The sequence below is a fragment of the Vulpes lagopus genome, chromosome 1 (genome assembly GCF_018345385.1).
Source record: "Vulpes lagopus strain Blue_001 chromosome 1, ASM1834538v1, whole genome shotgun sequence".
Classification (NCBI taxonomy): Eukaryota; Metazoa; Chordata; class Mammalia; order Carnivora; family Canidae; genus Vulpes; species Vulpes lagopus.
In genome coordinates this window covers 41,003,283-41,016,374 of record NC_054824.1, presented here as the reverse complement: position 1 = coordinate 41,016,374, position 13,092 = coordinate 41,003,283, and the positions used below count along the sequence as shown (strand labels likewise).

Below are 13,092 nucleotides of genomic sequence, written 5' to 3'. Positions count from 1 at the left end.
GTTACTCAGCTTCTGTACATTATCTCTGAGCATTTAAAAAAACCTGGTGAGATAAACATGGTAAAGTTATTTTTATAGGATTAAAAGAACTAAAAAGCTGAATTAACATCTGGTGAATTTCAGTAGAATAAACAAATAATAGGAATAATTTGGGCCAAAATTTTACAAAGATATTCTGCTTTAGCAATATACTGGAGTGGAGGCGAGACCATGAAGGTTGTACTTTTATTTCTCTGTCAATGAGTTTTTTTATTATTTTTTTCTAGTTATATGTTTTGCTCTTTTCAATTTTTGGAAATCACAAGTCTAAGACTGACAAAAGAAGAGAGTAGTTAGTTACTGGCTTTGATTTATGAAGACTTCATTTGAACAAGATTTACACAAAGACATTACAGCAGTAGGAAAATAAGTAGCAGCCCTTACCAAAATGAAGCTGCTCATCTTTACACATGAGTCACAAGTAACTAATGTGGTGCATTCAGAATGATTAAGTTGCATAAAGTAAAATATCTGTGAAATCATGGCTGTGTACTGCCAGTGACTCAAAATTAACTTTTCAAAATGATTTGATTACAACACACATTGTAAGGTAATAATACAGAACAGTGTATTAAGTACTTTAAAATACATATGGCTTTTTGTAGTAGGCTATTAGCCAAATCTCATTTTACAGTTTTATAGCTCTCACACTTGGAATATCTCACTTGTATAAAGGTAGTTCTTCATTTTGGATGTCTGTTGGGATGTAATATTAACATCAATACAGATAAAACAATAAAGAATAATCACCCAAAATGGGAGAATAAAGAATAAAGAATATAGCCGAAGAATTATGCAAGATGTCAGTAACTTAAATTAAAGATAGGACCACTCCCTGTAGTTATATTTCAAGAAAAAAAAATTCAAGTAAAGTTATAATTGTAATCTCCCCTGGGTTTTAATTTACATTTAGGCTTCTCATAAAAAATTGAACATGCAAATGGAATTAGGCCTTTTTTTAGGACCTTTTTTTCTATCACAGATATTGAATACAGGCATAAAGACTGCAGGGTTTCTAATTTCTGTAAATAATTACTCTGTCACACAGAAGAGGTAGATATTTGAAATAATACCAGGGAGTTGAAGATTAACTATCCTCTGGAGGACACATGATTTCCTGCCACCACCACCATATTCAGTGTGAGTCTTTTTTGTTTCCACAGAGCATCTGTACAACCACAACTGCATTTTTGCACTTTTTCTTCCTGGCTTCATTCTGTTGGGTTTTGACTGAGGCGTGGCAGTCATATATGGCTGTAACTGGAAAAATTAGGACACGGCTTATAAGGAAACGTTTTTTGTGCCTTGGATGGGGTAAGCATATTAATATATCCTTTCATGTTCTTGTTAAAATGACTTTGAACACATAATGAAGCAGTAGAGTGTGATTATCCCCTGGCTACTTTTCTTTGTGTCCAATTTGATATATGGAAGTAGAAATATATGAAGCAGGTCATTTTTGAACATTCTTTGAGCATTTGAAACTTTAAAAAGGAGTAAATATTGGATGGCCATGTAGCCAGCCAGTCAGTTAAGCAATGGTGATAGCTTGGGTAGCTACGAGCAGAAAAGCAAAATGGTCTCTACTAATATGTTTTGAAAATGCAAAATGAATTAGTGGCATATGAATGTTCTGGGCTCAAACCAGGTACTAGTCATGTTTACCAGTCATGTGTACTCCCCACAAGAAAAATTTGAAAAGTCTGTTCTGAAAGAGCTCAAAGCAATTAAGGATTACGACTATCCATGTAACAGGAAGAAAGTCATTTAGAGAATGAATGAAATCTCATAGCTAGTCAGTGGAGTCCTGAGAGGAAAAATAGAATTGTTGACAGACTGAGAATTAACTAATTATTCGCTTATCTTTATTAGGAAAAGTTCTTCTCATATTACCTTATAAAATGGACCCCTTGAAGATCTGTTTTTCATAAGGCCAATTCTAATGTTTAATTAGAATTAATTAGTTTAATTAATTTAAGAAACTAGTTTCAGAAAACCTCAAAGTTTTGTCATCTTTGCCTTTGAGTTTCAGAAGACTTGAACTAAAAAAGGGGGGGGGGCAGAATTTTGAGCCAAATATACAACAAATACTTGATATACCAGAAGACTAGAGAATAGGATGCTTGACGGAGTCTGAAAAATTCCAAATAAGTGGTCTTATTAAAATAACAGAATAATTTATACTGGAAAAAGTAGGGTCAAGATCACTTAAAGAGTATCCATCAGGTTTCAGCAAGATTCTGTCATGTGTGATTAACATATTAAGGCTCTTTGCACAGGCAAATGGGAAAGCCATTAAGAAGAAATTGGAGAATGTATTCTATTTATACTTTCATAAAACTTTTGTCTGGATTTCATGTCAAAGACCTTCTAAAGTTAGATTGGTGTTGAATCAGGGCACACTTTTGTTATGATTTAGTGTCATAAATCCAAGAAATATGGAATTCAGGTAAGTGACTTTCCTTAAGTATAAAGAGTGGCAATTTTCTGGATTGGTAACTAGCTTACTTAATAACATCATTACCAAAGATGGTATGAGGAGAGATCTCACAGCTGATCTCCAAGTTTACAGATAATATGAAACTACTCTGGGTAGCAAAAAAGCTAAGCTGATGGTGCTAGACCATCGGGAAGTCTGAATTGGCAGATTAGTGGCATATGAATTTCATTGCAGCAAAGTGAAACATAATAAATCTAGAAAAAAATTAATCTAAATTGTACAGAATGAAGTTTATTAATGCTTTAGCTATGACACAGGAGAGATTTTTTTCTAATGAACTTGGTCTAGTCAATAAAAAAGTCAACTCTATATATGTGTGTGTGTGTGTGTGTGTATGGCGTGGGGGAGATGTATATCTATTTAAAAATATGATGTGTCCCTCTGAGGTGCTCTCATAGTTTTTGTCATTAAACCTCATGAAGGAATGTGATGTCACTTGAAAAGACTCACAGAGGAGAATAGCAAGAAGGAGGGGAAACGATAGGAGGAAAGAAAACGGGTGGAAGATACTCAAGAAGATAATTAGATGATGGATTTTTCAACCTGAAAAGGCAAACATCATCTTCCTGAAAAGAAGTGATGACCAAAATTAAAAAAAAAAAAAAAAAGCATAGATTAGGTTGAGCTCTGTTCACCAAAACACAGGGATGGTCCACTGAACTGGAGTAAGGAAAGTGTGATTCATATAAATATAAACTAAAACTGTTAGGTCAGTATTTGCACAGATATGTAGGCAGTTGAATTCCAAGAGGTACTGAGCAATGTGTGGAGTGATACCTACCTAGAAGTCCATGAAGAGAAACTGTCATGTATTTTCTGACCTCCCTTCAGGATTGTTAAAAGGAGGATAATCAGGAGGCCCCACAATTAATTCTGTAGGGCCTTTAACCGTGATCCATTCTTGTTATTATAAGTTAATCATAAAGAAAGAATTATGTGATGTGATTTACTTTTTTCTGTCTTATTGTAAGTACAACTTGAAGTGGATCACTATGGGGCCAACTTGAATGTTCCACTTCTGTGATATTCCATCACAGCAGAATATCCATTTTTTGCCTTTCTGATTTTATAAGTATAAATTTCCTTTATAACAGTGTAAACCCCTAGGGAAAAAATAACTTAAAAGATATACTAAATCTCTGTTATTAGTTTCCTTTAAACCCATGTCAAATGTGGTGGTAACCTAGCAACATTAGAAAAATGCACTGAGTTAAAAAACCTAGCTGTCGCTCTCATTTTTTTGTACTTGAAAGAAATTTTGTGATGGAAACATACTTTATGAAAGAATTCATCCAAAGGTAGTTCCTCCGATGTAAGCATTTTGAGTCTATCCTAGCTTTTCTTGAGCCAGAGTGTACAGTGATTATGGCTGAATGTGAAGTGTGACAATATTTTTCTTGCAGGTTTACCAGCATTAGTAGTGGCCACATCAGTAGGCTTCACAAGGACGAAAGGATATGGCACTGATCACTAGTAAGTCCATCCACAGTGATAAATCATGTTTATAATTAAGTAAATCATTGTATATGCTTCATTAGTCTCGGTTGGTACCGCTGATGGCTTGCATTTTGTCACTGAGTCATTAACTATGGTAGGAATTGCATTAGGAATTCTGTAGGTAGGAATGCTGTAAGGTAGCTTCAATGCACAGAGGTTAAGAAATAAATGAAGGCCTAAAGCCCTGTTCAGAGTCCTTGTTTCAGTTTCCCGTTGCTTCATGAGACCAGTGCATTTAAAAATGTTTCAATATTTACTCTGTATGTTTAATCACAAATACATTTTTTAGAACTGAATAAGCTTTGGTGTTTACCTTTTAGAATATGATTCTGATCTGAGTTTCTGATTTCACTGCTGATAATATATATTGGTATCAACCAATATATTTGTGTCATGTTAGCTCAAGTTTTGCTGCTATGTTTGGGTAATACTAAAATTTAATAAATAAATACTAAATACTAAATACTAAAATACTTAAAATTTAATAAATTTAAAATTTATTCGGGGAATCAGTAGATTATATGTTAGAAAAAGCCTAGGCTTTTGGAGAAATTAGAGGGAAGAAAAGGGGTATGGATGGTATCAGCCCATCATAACACAGCTATAACACTGATAAATTCTATGAGAGAATTTATAAGTAAGGTTTATGTTTAATATTTAAATTGTAAAACAATACACTTTCATATTTTACTTCATCTGCTCTTTCAAGCTGCAGAGGCAGTTGAGAAGTGGAGAAAGAGATATGCACATCTTTTAGAAGCATAAATTTTTAAAGTGAGATTTTCTATTTGTCTTCAGGTTTGCAATAGGAATTACCACTAATTAGGCCTTCTGGTGGGTTCATCCAGATGGGGATTGTGCCAAGAGACATCATGTCATCTGCCTACCTGAAAGGAATTTCAAAGGAATTTTAAGAACTCATGTCATTAGAACACTTGTTTTCCCTCTGCAATCTATATTATAAACACACAAATAAGCAAATTCCCTGATAATCTCTGTTGTAGAGTCTTGCTTTCTACAGCACTATCACCTTTAAGCCATTACTTTTTACAACAGTATGATTCTTTGGTATAAATCTAGTATTTGAAAGGCACTGTGTTTGGGGTGTAGAAAGAGATAGGATTGTGGATGACATGGGTCTAACTTTTAAAGGAGTTTGTGATTAAGACTGAATATGATATAATGAGTACGTATCAGCTTGAAGATTAACTTACAGAAAAATATAGTAGAAATGTAGTGGCAGTCTAAGAGACACTAGACTACAGTGTTCCATCATACTAAAGGCTTTTTCTCCAGGTATTTTATTTAAAAAATAGATATCAACCCCAAAGTGGGAAAGCAGAATTTTATCTGTCCACTCTTATGGCAAGAAGAAATAAGCTAAATGCAGACTTTGAATACACACATACACACACTTTTGCGTTATAAATATACTGATATATGTATTGACATGTATGTGTAGGTAGATAGACATATATTCATATATATAATTTACTGGATTAAAAAATTTTTTAAAGTATAATTTATGCAGAGTAACATTCATGCAGTTCAGTGTATAGTTCTGTGAGTTTTAACAAATGCCTAGGTCAAATAACCAGAACCATAACCAATACAGGAAAATTTATTCTTAAAACAGATATTATTAATTGTTGTTAATTGTTATTATTAATTGTCATTAATTTTGGAGCCAGCATGTTGATTCTGTGGACCTAGAAGAAATATTGACCGGGTCAAATGTCAAAAATAGGTGCATGAAGTAGTGAGCATGACTCATTGCATCAACGGAGATAAAACATTTCCTGGTGTTTTCCTTATATTGACTCTCCTGGACCATACACATGCAGATAGGCCATTTTGTGAAGCCTCCAGTGCTGAGCCCCATGTCTTCTTCATGTCCCTCTGCCGTGAGAGAATAAACGTTCTTACTCAAATGGGTTACCATGTCTCTATCAATGTAAACCTGCATCTCTTGGTGAATTTAGTAATTGGAATAAACACAGCTGCACTTATTTTTATTCAAAAGCTTATCTTTAGTGAATTTTCTTAGTAGTCTAGGGCAAAAGTAAAATCAGAAGGGGAAAACAAACAAAATACAGATTATCCATTCCCTGCAACTTTTAAACAAATTTCTCCCAATATTTCAGTGGCCTCAAGGAAGAACCCTAAATGACATATGCAAGACTCTAAATGCATGCTGTTCTTGCTTAAAAGATTATTTGAAAATTTTCATTAATGGATATAAAGCAGCATTTTACAAAACTTGCGTAATAGTCACCTTTGTACTGAAAGTCAATATAAAAACCTTACTATAAGAGTAATTTGTCTAAAATGTTTTAACTGCCTTATAATAAAAGTTTCTCTTCTGTGAAAGGTATATAGTATTTCTCACACATGAAATGCTCTAATTTTAGCTTTTTCCACATCTCCCTAATGCATTTTTGTTTAATTACAAACCTTTGAAATGTGCCAAAATTCAAATGCTAAGTACGTAATTCAAGTAATTTGTATCACACTTCAGTGGTTTAACACTTATCACTAATTTTTGTTAGTTTTTATCTGATGTTATTTTTAGCTGCTGGCTCTCTCTTGAAGGAGGACTACTCTACGCTTTTGTTGGACCTGCAGCCGCTGTTGTCCTGGTAAACATCAAAATCAACATCTGTTTTCTTATTCAAGAAAGACTACTTTGCTTCAATTAGAGTGATGGTTTTGTATTTGTTCTGTAGAAATTTTATTTTATTTTATTTTATTGTTCTGTAGAAATTTTAAAGTCCAAATGTATTACTCCTTATTAGTTAGTACTTTAATTTGAATATCAACTGCTATTTAGTCCTTTATTACTCTAAAATATTCTTATTTTGAAGACTGAAGACTATTAAACATGGGAGTGTGGGATTTCTCTTACAATAATTTCACATTTGTGAAGAAGTTTGAGTAAGTTTCAACGAATTCTTCCTTGTTAAATGTACAGAATTTCTTCATTTATTATCATTTCACCTTATACAGTTCTGTATGATCTGTCTTGTTAAGATCTCTCAATCTTGATAACTGCTGCCTGCTACCAAATATCAATAAGCAAATACATGTCCAGATGTCACAGTTTTTCGACTTCAGTGCCACAGAATTTTGGACAAGATATTTGTTTGTCATGGGGCTGTCCTCTATATTTTAGGATGTTCAGCAGGATCCGTGGGCTCTACACTAGATAAGAGTAGGATTGTCAGTTGGTAAAAGTCAAAAACATCCCCAGACATTTCCCAATATTCCCTGTGTGTAACTCTCCCAGTTGAGAGTCCCTGCCATATTTTGTGCATAAGGATTTTAAATGTTTCTTTTTGGGAACACAGTAATTCCTTTACATGTGTAATTAGGGAAACATGAAAATTTTCTACCAATTGCCTTTCTTTCTTTCATTCTGATATTATTGATTACAAATCTTGCTTGTCTTATAAATCTTTAAAGGAAAATGTAAGGGGGAAAATGGTCTAAATTAAATACAAAGAGCTGCATTGCTGTGCAATTAGAATTCTATTTGGAACATTATTACCCTTTGGTTTTTTGAACAATTCATTCAATAAATTAGAAGCTAACCATATCTTTCTTAAGAACTCTATATGACTTTTTCATTCTTTAAGTTTTGCTCTCCCTCCTCTAAACTATAACAGGGAGCAGAAACTGTCCATGATTCACAAAAAAATAAAAGAAAAAAAAGAAAAAAATCTAGGCATGAGTGTTAAAGAAGAGTATAGGGAAATTGAAAGCTATTAGACACATTTTTGTTTGCTGCATTGAATTCTTATTTAATCTATTGAATCATTTCCCTAAACTACAAAGTTAATATACATATAACCCTAAAATGGAGAAACAGAGTATGTGTATAATTGAAAAACCAAAATATAGTCTTTGGAGTAGTGATGGATTCCCTCATGATTAAATTATAGATTAATAGAATCCTTGGAATATAATTTTTTTTTCTTAGTTCATATAATGAGAAATTGAAGATGAGTAAGTTTTGCTTTTGATCAAATGGTATCTTGTTGGGAAGCTATGAAAGGTGATGATTCCTAATCCCTACCCAACAGTTGCTTTGGATCTTCCTTATACTATGAGTTAAATAGATTTCAGCTTTATATTTCATCTGGCCAATGTGCTGGGGAAATGGAATCTATCTTTTCTTTTTTTCCTTTCTTTTCTTTTTTCCTAGTCATTCTGTTTAATTTAAAACAGGTTTTTGTGAACTTCTAGTTTCAATGTAAAGGCTTCACTGTTTGCATTGGGGGATGCACCAAGATTCTGTTGATCATGGAGGGTAAAGGGCAGGAAGGAAAAAAAGGAGAAAATATTTTTTTTATTATCTTGGTTTCAGCGTTGGACTGGATTTCTTTATCAGGAAGTACTGGTAGGTTAGAGAACTGTGGTTGCTTAACATAATAAGCTGCTACAAATAGACCACAGCTATCTCTACAGCTTTTTGCAATTTTACTTGAGAAAGAAAAATACGCGTGATTTCATTTCAGATGTATTATGCAAAGACCTTTTAAGTGAGAATAAGGGAGTCTTAGAAAAAGCTAAGAAGTGTTCAGTAGAGCACATTATAAAAATTGGTGTTAGTGTCCATCTCTTAAAGGATTCTGGTGAGTTGAATAGGCTTTCCTCTTCCTCTGGAAAAGCATGGTACATCAAAATGTGCTCCACTCACAGGAGAAATAGCCACACTGCGTGAAGAATGTAGGCATTCTGCTCTCAGTTGCTGGAGAAATTAGCAAATCTTTAGCACCTTTGGCTGCCAGAGCTCAACCTAGTCTCACACTGTGAGACTGAAAATCTTTTGACTCTCATATGGTAAAACTCATTTGGCCAATTGATTTTAATCAGGGGTGACTTAGAATACCAGATTGGCAGAGTATGGCACCATTTAAAAGTTAGACAATTAAATGGTAATTTCCTCAGTGTTAACTGCAAAGTGTGGAAATTAAATGTGCTTAATGTACTTTAAAACTTAAAGGAGCACAACACTGTCAAGTCGTTCTGTTCCTTTATGCACTTATGAAATATTTGAGAGGTGTTTTTATTGTCAATATAATTCAGAAATGGTTATAAATTAATAAAAGAGGGTTTTCAGGAAAAAGGGGGACCTGATTCCCTTCAATATCATTGAAAGGTCAACCTTTGTTTCTGTTTGACAGGTCAACATGGTGATTGGCATTTTGGTATTTAATAAACTTGTTTCCAGAGATGGGATCCTAGATAAAAAGCTCAAACACAGAGCCGGGTAAGCTGCAATTGGTGGATTTTGAAGGTCTTTTAATCAGTGAATCCCATACTCCAATTCCAGTTCATCATTGACTGCATTTTAACTGTGCTTTGAATTTTGTTCCTGATGAAACAGTATGTCTGGTAGACTGTGTCATTCAGGTTTCGATGTGCTATCCTTAAGTAATGCGATCAACATCTAAAAATAATTTAAAAGACCATTAAGAAAATCTGGGTTTGTTTGTGCAAATTGCCTGTTTGTAAAGATACGATTAAATGTTAACAGTTGGACTTAAAATACTTGTTATTTTTAAGTTTTTATTTAAATTCTAGTCGGTTAACATAATAGTAGTTTCAAGAGTAGAATTGAGTGATTTATCACTCAACATATAACACCCAGGGCTCATCACATCACATACCCTCCTTGATGCCCATCACCCACTTAGCCCATCCCCTACCGTCCCCTGCCAGCAACCCTCAGTTTGTTTTATAGTTAAGAGTGTCTTAGGGTTTGCCTCTCTCTCTCTTTTTTTCCCCTCCTTCCCCTATGTTCATCTGCTTTGTTTCTTAAATTTCACATATAAGTGAAATACGGTATTTATCTTTCTCTGACTTAGTTTACTTAGGATAATATACTCTAGTTCCAGCTACCTCATTGCAGATGGCAAGAGTGCATTCTTTTTATGGCTGAGTAATATTTTTTCCACTGTGTGTGTGAGATAGATATCTATAGATATAAGTAAAGATATATCACATCTTTTTTATCTGTTCATCAGTTGATGGATATTTAGGCTCTTTCCATAATTTGGCTATTGTTGATAACGCTGCTATAAACATTAGGTTCCTGTGCCCCTTTGAATCAGTATTAAAATATTTAGGTGAGCAAGGCCCCCTAGTCTGGGTCAGGACGGTCAGTTGAACATAATGTAAGTGTGTGACACAACTGAATCAAGACAAGCAAACTGTAGTTGGGCATAAATACTACATTTTCTTTAATTGTATGTATCAGAAAATTTCTTCACATGAAATAATCACTTATGAAACATGGTTCTTGTCATATATTTTCATTTTTATGATGTTTTGACTATAACTTGCTAGGAAGACTTATTCATAATTTTCACTTGTACATTTTAAGCACTATAAAATTTAGAAAAGCATCTTCTTTAATTTTACTGTCTAAGAGTGTGATATCACCACACTTAATGGCTAATAACATTTCATAAGCAGGTTGATAGCAGCTTTGTAAGGTTACATGGTCACCACCTCACATAAATTTGTAGAAATTTGAACGAAAATTAATGCTTTTGAATTTCCCTTTGTATTTTTTCTTATAAAAACTTTATATCTCTCTCCTTTCTGTTTAACAGTACTTTCATCCAAAATTTATCCTACAATTGTTATTTCTTTAATAATTTATGCTATTATTTAACAGTCACAGGATTTGATCACTGACCAGTGAGAATTTTAAGTCCTTTATGTTTCTATAATCTATACAGTGATTTATATGGTAATCTAGGTTTTGTTCCACCTAGTAAAAGACTAGCTTTAATTCTTCAAATATTACAAATTGATATCATTCATATCAAGCTTTAGAACTGCAATGATGTAATAAAAATATCATTGGAGGTTCCTTCCAAAGGAGGGGTGTCCCTTCCCACTTAGAGACTTTTTTTTCCACTTCAGATAAATCTCCATTGCAACTTTACCTAGGTAAACTTGAACTTGCACAGACACTGAGCTTTCTATACCATTTGAACTTGAAGCTTTCACACTATTATTCTTGTAGTCTTCTGTGTATGGTTAGAATTGGAGCAATAGCTTCAGTATTTCTGTCTATATTAATCATGTAGGAATAAATTTATCATAGTGAATACGAAGTATAGAAACTCAGTTCTACCACTAGTGGCATAAATTTGTGTGTCTGTGGGTCTGTATACATATATATATGGTATATGTACCATATATATATGGTTAGGATAAAGCTTTGAGGTAAAAAATATTTTTAAACAAAGGCACACTCAATATCTAGCTCTACAATTTACTGGCTATGTGTGTCTTTGGGCCTGTTATTTAGTTATTCTGGAATTCAGTCTTCTTACCTATAAGATGGGGATAATCATTTCTGCCTCATGGTAGAGTATATGAAATATAATGTGTACAAAGAATATATTAGATAACAAATAACAAGAACTCAATCAGCAAATGGTGGCTACTATTATGACTTAAATGAAGAAAACAGATTGTTTTCAAATGATCTTGACTTCTGTCAGTCAAGGGATTCTGAGATTCCACCATTCATGACGTTGTGGTCAAAAAAAAAAAAAAAGAGGGAGAGAGAGATGAGATCATCAGAATGAGTATAATGCTAATGATTTATTAAATTTTCCATCAATATTTTTCTCATTTAATTGCTTTATATGTAATATCCAGTTTGATTTGCATCGTTCTCTGTAAGAGATGACATATGTTTAAGAGAAATAACAGCATTGTCACGTTATGAATTTAGAAATTATCCACTTTAATCTATGTATTAATTTTAAAACATCTCTTTATGAAAATATTATTAGAAATTACATCCGCTTTACTGGAAAAATTGAATCTATGGTTTTCTAGTTCAAAGGCCATTACTGGAGAAATAGAAATGATAATATGTTTTATAAAAGCAGAATGCTGGTTACTATTCAAAGTGGAAAAGAATTATTAACAAGTTAATGATTTGAGGTTTTTTATGATTTTAGGTTTTAAGAACTTTTTCTATAATATAAAAATGCAATTGTTGCTTAAGTATGTATCAATTGAAATTTACTATTTTGAAGTGTAATTGAAGGTATAAGTATTTAAAGTTAATTTTAGCCCACAGAGAATCAGTGAAGACAGTCATAAAGACTTTAGTGAACAATAAGTAATCAGAATTAACTAAAGAAACATTGAACATGAAGCTAATTAATTTAAAAATTGATGCTCCTAATTATAAATGTTGACCATTTCAAGTTGAAATATATAGATATCAAGTATTGTTTTTTGAAACATTGTTTATTATCTAGAATCAATATGTACCTCTTCCCATTTTTTTGTTTGCTTTCTCCTTTTTATAATTAATTATTAGAAACTGTCAAGCAATAGTTCATGTTTAATAAATATTTATAAAGAAATGAATGAATGAATATTTAAGAAATAATACACTAGCTTGACAAGTTTTATAATATTCAATTATATTATTATTCTAATACATGAAATATATTTACCAGAGGGATTGATTGCAATTAATACATCTTATACAAAATAACTGAAAAGAAAGAAAAGATAAAGTGGCATACATATTCAAATATGAGTATTTTTCTTGTTAACAAATATCTCAAGCATAATATTTCAATTTTTTCTCTCTCTTTCTTTTTCTTTTTCTTTTTCTTTTTTTTTTGCCATGGAACTTTCATATCTACTATTTTAAATTGCTTTACCTCATCTTCCTTAAGTTAAGGAAACTACCAGGGTCTTGTACAAATATGAGCTTTTTCCAAAGGGCAAGGGAATATTTTCTTGTAAGGGAATTTTATGGAGTAGCAATAATGAACACATCAGGGAAGTTTGTTGTTGTTGTTGTTTTCTAAGCAAAGAAAAATAAGGTTTGGAAAGGAAGCTAGTAGATTCCAAGACCCCACAGGAGCAGACAGAATAACCTAGGTGAAATGACCATGTTGGTGCCCTGGTAGTTAGGGTAACATTTGAACTTACGGGAAATTAAATTTTTTTAACTGTTAGCATTTTTCATTTTATAAATGTATACTTTTCCCTGTAACAAAGAA

At 32.7% G+C, this 13,092-nt stretch overlaps 1 protein-coding gene across 4 annotated transcripts in view; it reads left to right on the top strand.

The window, feature by feature from the left end:
- ADGRB3 (adhesion G protein-coupled receptor B3) overlaps window positions 1-13,092 on the top strand; it is a 708,089-nt gene that overhangs the window by 638,414 nt on the left and 56,583 nt on the right. For all 4 annotated transcript variants that reach the window (XM_041773111.1, XM_041773116.1, XM_041773103.1 and 1 more), the window contains 4 exons: window positions 1,203-1,353; window positions 3,943-4,012; window positions 6,609-6,675; window positions 9,223-9,308. In XM_041773111.1, the coding sequence (XP_041629045.1) occupies window positions 1,203-1,353; window positions 3,943-4,012; window positions 6,609-6,675; window positions 9,223-9,308 (374 nt within the window). The remainder of the gene's footprint in view (window positions 1-1,202; window positions 1,354-3,942; window positions 4,013-6,608; window positions 6,676-9,222; window positions 9,309-13,092) is intronic.